Raw genomic sequence first — 17,857 nt, 5'->3', positions numbered from 1 at the left:
CGTCGGAAGCGCCGCCCACTGGGGGGCTTGCAAAACTCGAGATTGTGACAAAGATCATCCGAGATTCATGATTTATGTACAACACAGGTTAATTTGTGGCAATACGAAGTTTGTCGGGTCAGCTAGTATTACATATATCAGAACTTCTCTATTACCTGAAAAGCGCAAAAAATTGAAGTCTAATGAAACAAGAATTGAAAGAAGTATGTATCAGGCTATTTCATACCAATTTAAAACGTTATTACAGCATAAGCTACAACTTGTTCTTTCAGTACTTTAAATTTAGTAATGGAGACATAATGAAAACTTCGTGTTGACATGCTGACAAAACAAACATTATACATTTGATATGAGCTGTCAAATAAATTCATGTTATCCCAAAATATCTCGAAACTTTATTAATAACGACAAATGTTTTCAAAGTACGTTTATAGTACTCTTAAGCGACTACTTTACACGAATATTATTTTTTAACTTGTTTTGTGTGTTATTGGGGACTAAGACATAGACCGAAAAAATAGATGCCATCGCTTAATGGGTTGAAAATACCCTCCCGTGCCCGAAGTGCCATTTGGATTCGGTAACAAAACATGATTTCTAAGGTTGATATCAACAGCAGAATATGTAATAATTTTGATATAATTTTGTTGTCAAGCCTCGGGGATTGCTCGGGGAAGCCGCATTGTCTCATGAATGGCTTCATAGATGATGAGACCGGAGCAAGTAAGGAAGCAGAAACGTTCAAAGTTTGCCAAATACAGGATTTGGCAAGCAATCTGCCTATGTGGCGAACGAAGTGCGCAGTTCGTGACTACCTGGATTGTAAATGAGCAGATCTACCTCAAGGAGTGTCTACAGAAGCGTCTGCTTCCTCTGTCGAAGCAACACGAGGGCCCTACTACGAATAAACAGGCACCGGAAAAGCTAGAAAAATTGCAAAAACTTGCTATTGCTACCATCTCCGTTACAGGAGCAGCTTATAGTACACCTTCTAAAGCCCTGAATGCACTTCATTTATTTGTGCAATTGGAAGCTGAGAAAAATTCAGAGCAAAGCACAGCCTAGGTGCTATACATTCCGTTATCGAAACTTGACCTTCTGTTTTTGACGTATGACTACGTCTTACTTTAACAGGTTGTGGCATGCTAGCAAAGCAAAGATGACCGTGACACGAAAAAGTGATAGATTTTGAACCCTTATAGCTCAGCCAATTCTGAATATATTTTTATGGTTCGCATAGCATTCGAATCACAAAGTATGTGCCTTTTGTATAGTTTTTATTAGAAGATTGTATTTTGCAAGTAACTCCTGGAATTTCCACGTAAAGTTGAACATTTTTTCCAAATTCTCTACAGTATTCGTTCAACATGTGATTTCACAATGTTTCAATTGCTCCAAGCAAAATACATGCGCAAATACCGCAAGCGAGTCCGTGGGGAGGCAATCTCAACTGTAACGGCTAAGAGGTCAGCGTTGACGGTGGCAGAGCGCTGTAATCTCTACCGTTTAAGAAAAAACGGAAATCGTAGTGATTCAGTGCATCCAGAAGTAGTCAATACATCATTTTCATATATTTACAAAAGATAAAAATCAGCATTACGTACAGGCAGACTGCTGTATGCCTGCGAAACGTGGTACGGAGACAACGCAAAAACTGCAGGTATTCATTAACCGGTGCCTGCGATACATCATTCGTGCCTGGTGGCCTGATAACTGGATATCCAATGAGGAACTCCATCGTCGGTGTCATCAACGGCCGATAGCCACATAAAGTCGTGAACGTAAGTTGAAGTTGATCGGACATACCTTAAGAAAAGGAGTGAACGAGGTTTGCAGAGAAACACTCGACTGGGACCTCCCAGTTGGCTTCGAGGTATGACGCTGGTCTAATAAGTCAGTCGTCGTATGTTCGAATCTCGACTGGGAGAGGCTGTTAGAGTCAATAGGATCGTAGCAACTGGCCCTGCAATTGTCCTGCACTCTAACAGCTGGCTGCGAAGTCTGTCGTACAAAAAACAGAAGGTCAAGTTTCAATAACGGAATGTAGCACCTAGGCTTTGCTTTACTCGACTGGAATCCACAAGGACAGCGTAAAAGAGGCAGACCCAGACCCAGAGAACGTGTCCTGGCGACAGGTAAAAGCCATGGTGGGTAACCGTCAGCAGTGGAAATCTCTGATTTCATCCCTTTGTTCTGCCGGACCGGCGGACATGGACACATAAGTAAGTAAGTAAGTAAGTAAGTAAGTAAGTAATTACGTACTTGCTAATAAATCGAATTTGATGCGCAAAATTGGCATATCCGTACTATTTTGAAGGCGATATACGTGATTACGAATAATTCTGAGCGTTACGACTATATAAGTATTTATATACGATAAAATCCGATTAAACGCGAGTCGCTCCGTACTACTATACGATTTTGTGCTGAAAATCGTATATATGTCAGTTATTATCATTATATACGATCGATACGATACGATCATTATATAGATAGAAATACCTCCCAGTTGGCCTCGAGGTATGATGCTGGTCTAATAAGCCAGTCGTCATATGTACGAATCTCAACTGGGAGAGGCTGTTAGAGTCAATAAGATCGTAGCAACTGGCCCTGCAATTGTCCTGTACTCTAACAGCTGGCTACGAAGTCTGCCGAATAAAAACAGAAGGTCGAGTTTCGATAACGGAATGTAGCACCTAGGCTTTGCTTTGCTTTGCTTTACGATAGAAAATCAACTTGGTCCCACGCGTTACCACCGGAAATCAGATGTGGTGGATATGTAAGAAAAAGAATGTTATTTATGATTATACCATACATTACTTTAATTCACAGTGTCCAAATAAAAAAAACCTAATAAACAGCATTATCATTATGGCTGATTTCGAGCTAATGCTGCTCAAAATAATGGTATAGCATTTGCTAGATTGCTTCTTATTTACACGATGCGAAGTTCTGCAATATGTAATTATCTGATCTGCAGAATAAATTCATAAAATCAATAATCATTTCTATTTTACAGTGCCTGTCTAGGGCCATTGTAATACACAGTTACGGTTTACTTCTTTCAAATATTAAGACAAACATTTTGAACAAACGTCTTTTATGTAGTGGAGACACTGGATAGTAGCTTTCAGAATGATGTAAAAATTATAATTTGAATTGAATAGAATTGAATTATTTATTTCATTTCAACTTTATGTCTGATAACGCTATGCCTATTCTAAGCAGCACAAAGTAGCCCATCCAATCGTTCCAGTCAATATTACACTTTCAAAAGAAAATGGTTCTTTTCAGAACCATCATAACCGTCAATGAAGAGTATTATGATTTCCGCTAGCAATCAATTTTCTCATAAGTGTTTTTATTAAGGTGCGTCTAGATTGGCAACTAGTAGCATACAAGCTGTTCCCAGCTGTTGTTAATGTTTCCAAGTAACTATGGCGACGTGTCACAAATGTGCAGGTGGCGACAGAAGCAACATTGAGCAAAACCTAGCAACATATCGCATTCCAGATGTAGCCAAAACTGCCCATTCTAAACGCTCCTTTACACTAACTTTGTGTAGTCCTACGTTGAACATGCGGTCGTGTCTTGTACACAACCGCTCTGATTTTTTTATACGACAGACTTCGCAGCCAGCTGCTAGAATACAGGACAATTGCAGGGCCAGTTGCCCCGATCTTATTGATTCCAACACTGAGAAAAATGCACTGAGGTTGAAAGGAACAAATAAATTCTTCGATGGAGACCTTAGGGGTCATCTCAGTATTTTGAAGGATTTCAAAAAAAATTCAATATGAAGACTAGATGGAAATGAAGTCGCATGGAATGGGAATCAGGTGGGCCTAATATTCAACCAAGATCAATTTTTCTCCATGCTGATAGTTGTAAATTAAACGACAGAGTTGGAGCTGTAGTTACGGGTCCCGGAGTCAATATATCAATATCTACAATGAATGTGTATTGGCCAATGGCCGCCTGTATTCCAAGCCTAAATACAGGCAATAATTGAATGTGCTACAATACGATGAAATTATAAACTCAAAATATTCTGCACATAACTAATGGTAAATTTCCATATGAAATTCCAGATGATTATCATGTGCCACATATAAACACAATCCGCCCAGAAATACACATAAAAATCATACGCATTTGAATAGTACGTGCAAAAGTCTCGTGTACCCATAAATTATAACTGTTTAGCATATAAAGTTCATTAACTGGGCACATTGCAAAAATCTATGTGTGGGACACGTAGAAACTATACGAAAAATTTTCTCAGTGTAGACATGCAAATATATGTATATTTTCTTTAATTTTGCTTTAATCCATTTCCTCCCAGCACACAGTGGTCCAAATAGCGGAATACGTGATCGTGTGATATTGCGCCAAAACGTGAAGTTTTTCGCATATAGTGTCTTTAGGAACATTTCTTGGTATAAAAAGCCCCTTCTTGTGAGAGAAATCTTTGGGTGATTAATTCCCTTAAAAGTGAGATACGAAATTTATTTTCTCGTATACTTGAGATACAGGTTTGGTACTTTCGGAAAAGTTGTAGTAAATATCAATACAAACAACTTGTCAGTCACACAAATCAGAAAACCACCCGACTCCTGCAACGGATGCACTACGAACTTCAAAACTAGATATTCGACAACACTTTGAAAGGCAGTGTTTTGCAACTCGTGATGTGAAATCAACGCCGATGCCATAGTCGTTGGATCGATCGAGAGAACGCCGCAAAACAGCGCTCTTTAACTAGACTATGAATAACCCGTATGCGATTAACTCATACCCACCTGTTGAAATGAAAATTCACCAATTTGTGAAACCTCGGGAGCGACGTATGATATACTGCATTGTAGAAAGTACGAGAACGCGAGATAAAAACATGAAGCGAACTATACAAACCCCAAGCACTTAAAAACGATGACGAGAATGGAAAGAAAATGAATTACTTCAAGGAAAATGGACTATACAAAAGTTGTTGATAAAAGTTAATATCCTTCTGACACGAATGCACCGAAAGGTGTAAAGTGTCACTAATAAACAAACAAACAAACAAACAAGCCACGCAAACGTTTAAACGCTATTTTTCATCTCAATAGTTTTTCAAATGGGTCTGATATGGGATTATAGACAGCCCAATTGGTGCGAGAACCTCACAAACGCTCGTCTCGTCGGAGACAGAATACGTGGTAAACCCGAAAGAGAAGAAACCCAAAATGTTTGTAACATACAGATAACGATATAAACTTTCCGGTAATCTCTATCATTACATCAAAAAAGGATTTTTCACCGAACATTATTTCGGGTATCTTCGATTCGCTCTCTGTTAGACGCAAGATGCGCACGCGGACTACAGCTAATAAACATATAAACATTTACCACATTCCCTTGAATCAATAATTTGATTTATGCATTACAGTGATTACATTCATGAACATGACGTTATCAATCTATATGATATATTTCATATCTCTATTGTATATTGTGATTCTATTCACTGTTTTAAATTCCGATGACGTCGTTTGAATGCAATATGCGGTATTCAGAATAGGAAGTGGGCGACATGTTATTCTGTTTTCGTTTTTTCGAAATCGTTAATACAACTGTGATTCGCTATGAATCGTTTCTGATCGAAATTCAGGACAGAAGTAATAAATTCGCCAAATGTACAGGTAAATTATCTCTTGAGACACTGTAATAAACGAGCAAATGTGATCCGGGAAAATTACGATTCCCAAAACCAACCAACCAACACCCATGTCCGCTTGAGCCAGCATGAGCAACGTGACGATTGTTCTAAATCTCACTAATTTCCCTCGGTTAATCCAAACTATATTTTCCCCCACACGCTGGGAAATAGACAAGTTGAAGGGCTTTTCGTGCGTCATAGATTTTCTGTTTTAGTCTGCATATGTTGATCCCTTTGGCTTTGGCTTCGGCTAACGCAGTGGCAACGATGCCGCGCGGCTGGTCAGGGGAAAAATACATACAACGGCACCATTCGAATACGCTACCCAATGCCAAACCACGAATCTAAATGAGTGGCGGCAGATTAGTGAATGGAGTGAAAAATAAATAAAACCTTCAATCAACTTACTACTGTGCAGTATCGACACTGAAGTTTGTACGAACAGATTTTGATGATGACCCAGAAGGCAGACGAAACATACTAAGCTAGAAATGACAAATGGAATACCTAAACCAGTTGGGAAACATCATACAAGCGTTCCCGATCAAACGTGTCGAACGAATTGGTTTCGATTCTAGCAAACGTATGTATAAAAGAATAAATTTGTTTTCATATAAACTGCTTGCTTGCTTAATATTATTGTTTCATTGTGCAAAATAACAGAATCTCATAAGTCAGGCAAAATTTCAGCCTTTCTGTTTTTTTTACAGTGGTGAAGTTCCCCCTGGTGGGGGAAGTAGGCAATGAACACAATTGTGGGGCTAGGCCGGCAGAAGGTAAAGTATAGGTACACATAACATTTAAAAATCCTTCTTCATTACTTTCCCTTACCATCCCTTCATCAATTGTAGAACCATCGTTTCAAAAAATATTACTAATTAAACTAATAAAAGAAATATACTCAATCTAATAACACTCAAACTAATAAGAAAAATAATAAAAACATTAAAATGGAGCAAACATTCGGGAAATGCGTTAAGAAAACCAATCATTTAAGTATTTTTTTGGTATTGGTATATAAATTAAACGATCAAACGCAAAGGCAGCTTATCTTAAAAATCATTTTAAAGTGGTGTTTGTTTTCAAATGGAACCCGAAGTAGTCATCGAGGGATGTGGCGAAAATTGCGATTGTTTAAAAATCTGATATCCAAAGGAGTTTTAAGGTACAAATTATAGTGAGCCGCAACAAGAGGTAAAATTTGATAACAATTGCGTCGTTATCGTAAATGGAGACTGCAAAATAAAAGAAAGAGTCGCATGCTCCCGAAAAAGTCGCACTTTTGTATCTTCTAGAACTATGAAACAGCAGCTGGCAATATGTATTCAAATTCGATTAAACAGTGGTATAACGACAATGGCGTCACTGTGGATCGCAAGGATTCAAATCTGACCAACACTACGGAGCCAAGGTGGAGGAAGGATTACTGGTCGATTGTGGAGAGTGGCACTGCAAGTGACGAGGAGTTCCGGCGGAAATGGAATTGCCAAACAAGTGGGAAAACGGTTCCTACAAAGGATGATCGGCCGTATTCGGGGAAAAGTTCGAACAATGCACAACGGGTATTCTTTCGAAAAATATCTTTTATCTCTATATCTCAAAATGCCGCAGAGCTAGGTCCGATCTTTTGATGTCAAAAGAAAGATACTTCGTTAAGCTAAGTTAAGGGGCTAAGACGGTTGCGTTCTGTGCGATATATCATGATTTCAAATTGAAAATTTTCAATCCCGGTTGAAGCAGGAGCAGTTTTTGAAAATGCATGAAAGTTTTTTTTTCTGTGCTATTTTTGAATGTCCTCTAAAATAGCTGTACTATTTTTGACAATTTCGTCGAAATAAAATGTCAATTCAATATAGCAGATAAGGGCAATGAAGTTTTTGTTATATGTTAACAAATTTATAACAAAACCTGTTAGATATATTACGACAAATTTTGATATAATTTTGTACTAAACATATCAAACTTTGTTATGTTTTAGCAACAACTGCATATAAATTCTGATAGAATTCTTGATATTTTAACTACTTACGAGACCAAAATTATAACAAATCATGTTAGAAAAACTGTCGTAACAGAATATCATGATTTGTTATAATTTTGTTGCGTTTGTCTGATCGGGTATGCTGCTTCTTCACGGCACACGTCTATTTCTAGCAGTTTTTGCCAAAATAAGGGCATTTTACCTTGGTTTTTGCGATATGAAAAGGTTTAAAAGTCCACCCCTCCGGATTCCGCTGGGATAAAATTGATCATTTTTCGCCATTATTAAGATATTTTCATGCGTAAACCGATGACAGGATTTTTATTTACAGGACAAAGTTTTTTTTATATTTAAGTCAAAATAACGGCATTGTACCTAGTTTAATCGATTTAATCTGTAGATTCCGCTGGGTTATATGCAATCTTTTTCACCAAAAGAAAGATAATAAATTTTATACGCATTCCAATCGTTTGTAGTTAACTGAGAAAATTAAGGTAAAGTGACTAATCTAGGTACGATCATGGCAGGGTACATGATAATCTACACAACAAGAACTTTCTTATGGCGAAAGAAGAACGGTTTTATACCAGCGGGTTTCAGAGTTATTGAACAATACGTTACTGTACTCTGCGAAAAACCGCGAGAAAAACCACAGCATTTAAATTCTTTATAAAAATATCTTTATTTTGACGACAAAAAATTCAATGTAGCCCAGCGGTATATTGAGAAAAAGTACCGTTTTTTCAAAAAAATGTGCACTGCACAATGATATGTATTAAAAAGCAAGGCAGAAATAATGACTTTACAATAAGAATAAAATCTAGTAACACAACACAATCTAGTAACATGTACGATACATTGAAAATTAAAATATAAAACGCATAATTTTACTCAATGAAGCTTTTCGTTTGACGACATGTTTCAAGATTTTTCCAATAGCGTTTATGTTCAAATGAAAACCAAGTATCGAATCTTTTGTTTCATCCAACATGCCGCAAATGGTAATGCAGGTTCTGGATCGAAAACTCACTCTTCTAGCTGAGTGCGACAAGCGACTGACTTGGATTTGCAATTAGCCGCACAAAGTGCTTTTATAGCGGCCTGGCTATAAAAACAGAAGTAGAAGTAGATAATCTTGCCTATCAGTTCTTTCGGAAGTACAAACTGAGCTCCGCACATAATTGAAAAGATTTCGGCTTGAAAAACGAAGGAACCCAACGGATAGGATTCGATCTCTCCAATTCCAGCTCACGGTAGTAAACCAATGTTGCGAATCGAGCGAGAAGTCAACATTGCCTGCTCACACGCGAGTGAGTATGAGAAACATAGCATTCAACGCTTACATCGCACACGCAGACGTAAAAGAAACAGCCGCCGTTGCTGTGTGCAGACATTCTGCTACCTACAGACTCGCGCACGCACATCCTCACATCGTCTTCCAGCATAGCTTTTTCGCGAGTCAAATAACTCCTGAGCAATCAGCTGCCCGTGAGGCTATTGGCGCACTGAGATACAAATTTTGTATTAATTTTTTCTTTTCTTCTTCATCTTCGCCCTCGAGTCTACTCACGGGCGGGCGTGCGAACCCTCGTGAGCAGGGATGGAAAAAATCGCTTCTAGCGATCAAGATCATAGGAGCGATCAGATTCAGATTCATTGACATCACTACTTACAAGCGACAAACACTTTGTCGCGATCCGCACAGATTATGACAAACCTCATGTCAGGTCATGTTCATTGCATGATTGCGTTAAGAAATATAACAGATACAGACGATTGGTTGTGTGCATCGCATGAATCGCAATACAAACAACATGTGTGACCTTTTTTCTCGCAGCTAGGTAAAATGTAACACTATGATCGACTGCTGAGACTGTTTAGAGAACAAAATCTTGTGATCAACGCTAAAGATTCACTGTTTGTCATGATCTGTACGGATCGTGATCTGTGCGTATGGCGATAACTCATAGATTTTATCAAAATCATTGATCTTCCATCCCTGCTCGTGAGTAATCGGCATCAGCAGCTCGGGCTGCAACGACGAGCGACGACTGGAGCTGTTAGCTAAACACACACTCGCAAAAACTCGTTGCAGTGCATGAATAAATAAGAGTGGGGGTCCGAAAGGGATGCTTATGCGGGCGTGTTCGATAGAATGAGTACGCGTATGTGAGGAAATTAGACAACTCCAGTGTTGGCTTCGCAACACTGCAGTAAACACCAGCACCCACGCAACCTTCGTGAAGGGACCGTCGGTATAACAGACCACATAGTCGGAAAATTCCCTTTCCATGTTGTTCGAGCTGTTGTCATCAGCTCGAATAAGGAGATACGATCGCTCCTCGTCAGTATGCAGCCGTGATGACAGATCAACACAGTCCGCGATCGTCAAATGACATATGTGCGTTAGCGATTTATGTTGGTAGTTACTTCTGCCGGATCGAACGTTCAGGAAAATTCGAGAAGGTTCCAACACGTATATCAGACGTGGTCCGGGAAGCAACGAGTTCAAAGCTATCTGAGACATTGTAGTGTGAAGACGTATAATGTAAAGTGATCAGTTAATCAATTAAATGTATTATTAAATATAGGAAGAAATGTTTTAAAGTGTTAATCGTGTGACACTGTGTGTTCGCCAAAACTTGCGAAATTCCAGAGCGACACATGTAGCCTGACAACTTATTAAAATGGACCCGAACAAGATGGCCGGCTGTCTGCATCAACTGATTGTCTAGATTTGGGATACGGAACGACTACCGGAGAAGTGGAAAGAGGGGGTTATTTGCCCTGTCTGCAAGAAAGGTAATAAGCCGGATTGTGAGAACTACCGAGCTATCCCTGTCTTGAATGCCGCCTACAAAGTGCTGTCCCAAGTCATCTTCCATCGACTATCGCCAATAACCAATAGATTTGTGGGAAGTTATCAACGGCTTTATGGAGGGTCGGTCTACAACGGACCAAATCTTCACCCTGCAGCAGATCCTCCAGAAGTGCCGCGAATTCCGAGTTCCCATGCATCACCTGTTCATCGATTTCTAAGCCGCATATGATAGTGTAAACCGACAAGAGCTATGGAATATTTTGGACGAAAACGGCTTTCCGGGTAAGCTTACTAGACTTAACATTTCTACGACGGATGGGATGCTGTGTGAGAATCTCGGGTGGTTTGTCGGACCTATTCGAATCTCGCAGAGACTTTGACAAGGAGATGGTCTTTCCTGCTTGCTATTCAACATTGCGCTTGAAGGTGTTATAAGACGAGCGGCGATCGAAATACGGGGCACGGTTAATGGAGTCTACGTAGCATATGGGAATTGGCTTAATTGGTTCTAACATGGAATAACTCGTGATCTTGACCGTATAGAGCGTTGGTGTCTTCGACAAAGCTGTTCAACAGGTCGAGGGCTTTTCGTTGGATTGTGGCGCTAGCGTATATGTAATATTTATATACATGCTGTATCTTGCGCTGCTAACTATTTAGAAAGTTGTGATCTTCGAGAAGGTTGCACGAATGACTGCCACCTTCAAGATGGCATTAAAAATAGTGCTGAACTGACTCACTATGTGGCGCTAGTGTACATGTAATATTCTTATACAAGCTGTATCTTGCGTTGCTGACTATCTAGAAAGTTGCGGTCTTCGGACAGGTTACTCAAATGCCTGACAGCTTCAAGATGGTATGGAAAATAGCGCAGAACTCACTCACTATGTGGTGCTAGTGTATGTATGATTTGCTTAGATAGATAGATAGATAGAATGTTGCGGTCTTCGGGAAGGTTGCTCAAATGACTACCACCTACAAGATGCCATGAGAAATAGCGCAGAACTGACTCACTACATGGCGCTAGAGTATATGTAATATGCTTCGACAGGCTGTATCTTGCGCTGCTGACTATCTAGAAAGTTGTGGTCTTCGAGAAGGTTACTCAAATGACTGCCACCTTCAAGATGGTATGAAAAATACTGCAGAAGACACCAACCTTCTATACGGTCAGGATCACGAGTTATTCCATGTTGGAGCCAATTAAGTCAATTCCCATATGCTACGTAGACTCCAATAAGGACGTTCGACCGCGTTAATGGAATCAATCGAGACCATCCATATTGGAAACGTTCTTATTCGAAGCCGCGTTATTGGGGGGACTGCTGTATAAGCTGACGGGCGGGACCGAGCGCGACAGGGCCCGCTTGGGCAGTACCGTGGTAATTGACGGGGATGAGTTCGAGGTAGCCGACGAGTTCGTATACCTTGGCTCACTGGCAACAGAGAACAACAATACCAGCCGTGAGATTAAAAAGCGTATTATCAGCGGAAGTCGAGGCTACTACGGACTCCACAAACACTTGCGGTCGAACAATCTGAGCCCCCGTACAAAGTGCACACTGTACAAACCGCCAATTAGACTGTTCTTTACGGGCACGAAACGCGGACACTGCTAGAAGAGAACCTACGAGCACTCGGAGTTTTCAAACGGTGGGTGCTAAAACCATCTTCAGTGGCGTGCAAGAGAACGGTGTATGGAGGCGAAGAATGAACCACGAGCTCGCACGTCTCTACGGCTAACCCAGTATTCAGAAGGTAGTTAAAGCTGGACGGATACGTTGGGCAGAACATGTTGCCAGAATGCCGGACAATTATTCTGCAAAAATGGTGTAAGCCTCGAATCCGGTAGGAACAAGATGAAGAGGGGCACAGCGAGCAAGGTGGCAAGACCAGGTGAAGCGAGATCTGGCAAGTACTGGGTGCCGGCGAACCGGGAGACCAGCTGCCATAGACCGAAATAGAATAAAAATAGTAAGTATTAAGTAAGTAAGTAGTGTATTTGTAAGTATTAAGTAAGTAAGCAATGTATTTGGGTATACGCCCCCAAGAGCTACCAATTGCTTGTCTACATTGCCCGTTGGGCTATAACGGTTTTTCTAAGACTTGACTCTTCTTTATCGACAGACTTCACAACCGGCTATTACAGTTACGGCCTACGGAGCTAGTTCAACAATTCTACTGACTCTATTTAGCAGCACCGCCTAGCCGAGATTCGAACTTACGACGACCGGCTTTGTATAGCAGCATCGTACCTCGAAACCAACTAAACCATGCACGCCTTCTTAATTCAGAAATCAATATTTGTGGACCAGTCGAGCTTGAAATTGAGAATCAATCCCACGAACTTTACCTCGTCCACACACAACTTCAAGATCCGAATCAAAAAGAGCAATCCCAAGTAAAAATTTCAATTTTAAATTGCACTTGAAGAGGTTTCCAGCATTTGCTGCTTAAAACCGATCTCAAAACTTGTAATTCTACAAAACTGCGATAAAACAGCCATAAAACCCTTATAAAGCGAGAGAGGCCCACTCTAAAGGAGGTTCTCAAGAAAATTTCCAAAGATCCTTTTAAAATTTGTAATTTTTATCGATATCTATTTATAATGACTTCCAAGAGTCGCTTGAAACTAAAAGAAAACCGCCACAAGTGTTGATGATTTTGTGGTTGTCTTTTCAAAGAACACTTGCAAGACATTATACACTTTTCACAGCCTTAAATGTTTTAAATTGACCAACAGTATAAGAGTATTAGAGAATAAGAGTAAGCTATAAGCATTCACAGATATTGCTATTTCGAAGTGGGTATAAATGAAAACTGGAAATTAAAAAGATGATAAAAGCAGCTACCTTGTTGCCCATAAATGAGAAATTGCCATGCCACGCTCGGTTTGTCGATATTTCGTGACATGAAAGTTAGAAAATTTTAACGTGCCAGTTATTTTTGCTAGATTATTGAAAAATTAGATTAATAAAAAAAAATTAATGATTTCATGAAGAAGTTGATAGCTACCAAATTTTTAACTCATTGTGGTAAAAAGCCCTTTATATGTCTACACATTTATTTAAAAAGATAAAATCACTAATGGTATTGCATAATACCATATTTATAAGCGCCCATATGCAATTGGCTACAATTTCAAAAGTAATCAAAATAGCCCTGTTCGCCATTTTTTCAATGGTTTTATCTCAATGAACCTGAAAGCGCTTATTAGACTAACATTTCTTGCACAAGACAAAGAAAGTTTTTCCAAGAGCGCGATAAGTTCATCAATACTTATTGTATTTTTGAAGAAGATAAGTTGCGCTTGAATAAAAATTGTTTGAATTACTTGAGGGCACCCAGTTTTTGCAAGAATGCCATTCTAGTATAAACAAAGAAAACATTAACGAAGTATCGACGTAACGTTTTGTTTGTGCTGTTTGGACTGCACGACAGTTCCATGCGTTTAATTTACAATCGTTACAATTGTTTTTAATAAATATGCCTCAATGCCTTCAAACATTTTCCATACATAGACACCTGACTTATGAGCTCTATATTTAGTTTAAAAATAACTCTAGAGCAAACTAGCACTGCCTCTGGCAAATGCATCATTACCGGCACTGTCCTTCCCCAGCTCAGTTAGTCTTGAGTTCTTTATTGTTTTGTGACTTCGCTGATTATTCATATGAAAGAGTTTCAAAAAATTACACAGATTTTCGCTTAATTTTCGTTTAAAAGATCTGTATTCTTCAATTTTCTCCAGGTTCAGACGCCCATTTTGACAGATTAGTTGTTTACGTTAGAATGTTCTTATTCAAGAGTATGTTTTCTCTTTCAAGAATGTACGATTTTAAGAGAGTTTAATGGCAGTATTGTTAAGATAAACGAATCTGGCAGAAGAATGCCATAGGTTTTTGTCAAAACTATAGTTAAGTTTCAAGGAGCGTCGTTTTTAAGCAAAAATGAAGTACCCCTTAAAACCGCTTATAAGATGAATTACACTTATTGATAATTAAGTTTTATGGGTGATTCTTCAAGTCTCCTTCAGTCATACTTCAGAAATGTTATTCCAATAAGATAAAATTCATTTTAGGAGAAACATTATAAAACCTAATAGACTTTGAAATGCTCTGATAAAACTACTATAAGAAATGATTGGATTGTTACTTGGGATATGACGATATGATATGATATGATATGATAGCCTAGACCTTTGAATTTCCACAGCAGAACATCCGCCATAAGGTTCCATAAAAAGGCAAAAGAACGCTACCTTGTGGACATCTACATACACTTTGCTTCCAAATGCTTGCTTGCACCAAAGGACAAAACAATCAGTTATTTCATTTATATTGTCCACTTTAAGATTGTTGAAGGCACATTATGATGACGAACAGCTTCCAAAATGTAGTCGAAAGATGCGGTATCAAACACACCTTCGATAACCAAAAAAAAGGTCCTAAGCAAGCATCCTTTTGTGAACCAGCAATCTCAATTTTATTCACCACATCATGTCATGAAGTGGTTGTAGACTTGCCGCTTTGATAAGCATGTAAATTTGTAAGGCCAGTACTTTAATTTTTATGATTAAATGATAAATGGATTTTTGTTTATTTCCCGCAATGCCACTATAGAGCAAACGACATGTTATAATGTTCATTGACTGCATAACATTTTAAGTTACAAGAACTTTTAAGAATCATCTTTCTTTTAAGTATTTTTCTCGTTTATCTTCTTTCAAGTATGCAATTCTTCACATTCCGTTACATACGCTACTGTCAACAATAAAGCTAACTTCTAAATGCAAAACATGTTGAGTCAAAATGATCGTAATATTCCTACCTTACAAGTGCCGGAAATCATAATTCTGTTAAAACTAACGATGTAATCCAGATAACGTCATGCAACCTACATGCGCAGCTCTTACGAAATACCGTATATTCCAATGCACACAAGCATAAGAATAGTGAATTTCAACCGTTTTGTATAACAATCTCTTCGCACACTTATTAGCTCTAATCCCCCGCTTATATCACACTCATCTTCAAGTCCATTAAGTATCCACTATCCATCCACTAAACATATATTGCACGGTAAAATCCAATCCAGCTCACTTTTACACCTTCAAATCTTAATATTTCGTTTACGACCTCTCGGCTTCGGATGTCCAAGTGGAAATCCTCTCGAAGCGAAACACTTGATACAGATAATACCTTCCCTGCTGCATTGGCCCACATTGGTTTCGAGAATGAATTTTCCACTTGAATGTATCTGGCTTAATTTTTTTTTGCATTTTCATTCCGTTACTCAAACGCTACGGACTTCACAAGAACACTACAAAATAACACGAATGACGCCACACTCTGGGCTATAGTTAACCATTCTCGTTAGTTATCCACAAAACTACCAATCGTCGTTCAACCGACGATTGCCTATATGTCACCCACATGCAACCGAAGATGGAACATATTCGAATTCACTCCTTTTATTTTCTGTATCATTTTCCATTCGAGTGTATCCGAAAGTAGATTCGAACGTGCGTGCGTGCGTGAAAAAAATACATGTTGCAAACTGTCTCCTATTTCTAACACACCATACCCCCACGTTCTGAGTTCCTTAACGTACAAACGTACAATTACCAGCAGATAAATGGGCCAGGTGCGAGCGAACATTGAGTGGCATACTCGTTCCTCTTTTCTGGCCTGGTAATGTCTGCCACTGCGCTGTCTGTATACAGTAATTCCTGTGCTGGATCTCATGCTTTTTTGCTTCTCTGTAGACTCAGTGCTGGAGATAACAAGAATTTGGGAGTGTAGATCAATATTATTTTTCCTTTCCTTGGTCTCAAGATTGGTAGGCAACTGACAAGCCTGAGCACGAGAGAACAGAGAATGAGCTAAAAATGTTCAATGATGGAATCTGACAACCGAGTCGATCTGGAAGCGAACCCGCAGATGAAGATTCATGTATTTCTGGAAAATGTCGCAGAGGCATTTCCGCAGCATGCACCGAACAAAGTTTGCAATTGTAATATGCACCTTCGCAGATGTATCCTTGTCCGATTAGTCCCCAGAGCAGATCCGAGCAGTGGTGGCAATAGGTTGGCTTATGAAATGTCTTTCTTCCAAACGAATGCTCACCACCCGCCATTTTGTTTTGCAAAGCAATGTGATGCTGATGATGTTGTGGTGCTCTGCCTCCACGGATCCGCCGGCGCTGGTCGAGACTCACGCTACTCCGGCCAAGTGCGGATGACTCGTGACGGCTTCTTCATCCATGGTATCACTTGCCTGCTTTTATTGAGTTTCTCGCGACGCTTAATTCTTAATCCATCTTCCTTGGAAAAATGGTGTTGGCGTTACTCCTGATCCCGTATCGCGACTGGTCGTTTCACCACACCAGCCAATGGCAAAATCTCTCTGGCACAGGAGTTCTTTTCCCTTGGATTTTCTTCCTCTCTTAATGTGTCTCTTATTTTTATGCCTTCACCTTTCCCGAAAAAAAAATCTCGTTTGCAATCTACCCGATTTTACGTTATGGCTCCGCGATAATCCGACAGGTATCTCGATTTGCACAATGGGTGAAACTTAAAGTACAGTTAAATTGCAAATAATATTTCAAATTATCTCTTTAAAAGCTATTCTTTTCACACATTCGTTGTGTGTAGGAAAGATCCTCGCACAACACACCTTTTCACGGGTGTTTTACTTCTTCTTTATCAAAGATACACATTGGAAAAAGTGTCCCTACTATCGTTTTTCTTCACTGTCACTCACTCTCCAGTTTTTCTTCTGGTTAACCAACACCATGCTGCACATTTTCCACCATACACACACACACACACATCAGCGCTCACTCACCCAATCTGTCGTTCGTTTTCCTCTCGCAAACACACACTCCCATTCTCTCTCGCAAGTAGCACAAAAAACTCACACCCAGCGATTGACCAACTCCAATTCAATGGCAGCATGTACCAGAGTAAAGGAACTTGGAAACTGTACCAATAATAGCAGCAACAACTTTTTCCAACTTTTCACCCGAAATGAAATCCAGATCACCGATTATCGCACTCCGTCGTTTGCTTCTGCACCAGCGGACGAAAGCAATCGAGCCAATTGTCCAATCATTGCAAAGTTCTTTCTGGCAAAGACAATGATTCCCATCGTTGCAGGCAGGCAGATGCAAATTTCACCCATCGCGTAATTTAGACTGACAAATCAAACGCAAATCGATTTTCACCCGACTAATTACAATTTTTTCGATGCTGTAATTCAGTAGGACATTTATGTTCCACTGGTTTTACTCGTTGGCCGACGGTTTGTCACCATTTTTTTTTCTTTTCCACACCACCCCCAGGACGACAACG

The 17,857-nt window shown here is 39.5% G+C and overlaps 1 protein-coding gene across 1 annotated transcript in view; it reads right to left on the bottom strand.

Annotated features, from left to right (window-relative positions):
* Positions 1 to 16,641, bottom strand: part of LOC128739931 (diacylglycerol kinase theta) — a 49,370-nt gene extending 32,729 nt beyond the window's left edge. Inside the window, exon 1 of the mRNA XM_053835434.1 lies at positions 16,530 to 16,641. Within this exon, the coding sequence (XP_053691409.1) occupies positions 16,530 to 16,641 (112 nt within the window). The remainder of the gene's footprint in view (positions 1 to 16,529) is intronic.
* Positions 16,642 to 17,857: the final 1,216 nt, after the last annotated feature.

This window comes from Sabethes cyaneus, chromosome 1 (genome assembly GCF_943734655.1).
Source record: "Sabethes cyaneus chromosome 1, idSabCyanKW18_F2, whole genome shotgun sequence".
Classification (NCBI taxonomy): domain Eukaryota; kingdom Metazoa; phylum Arthropoda; class Insecta; order Diptera; family Culicidae; genus Sabethes; species Sabethes cyaneus.
Note: the sequence above shows the minus strand (reverse complement) of the source record. Positions and strands in the feature narration are given on the sequence as shown.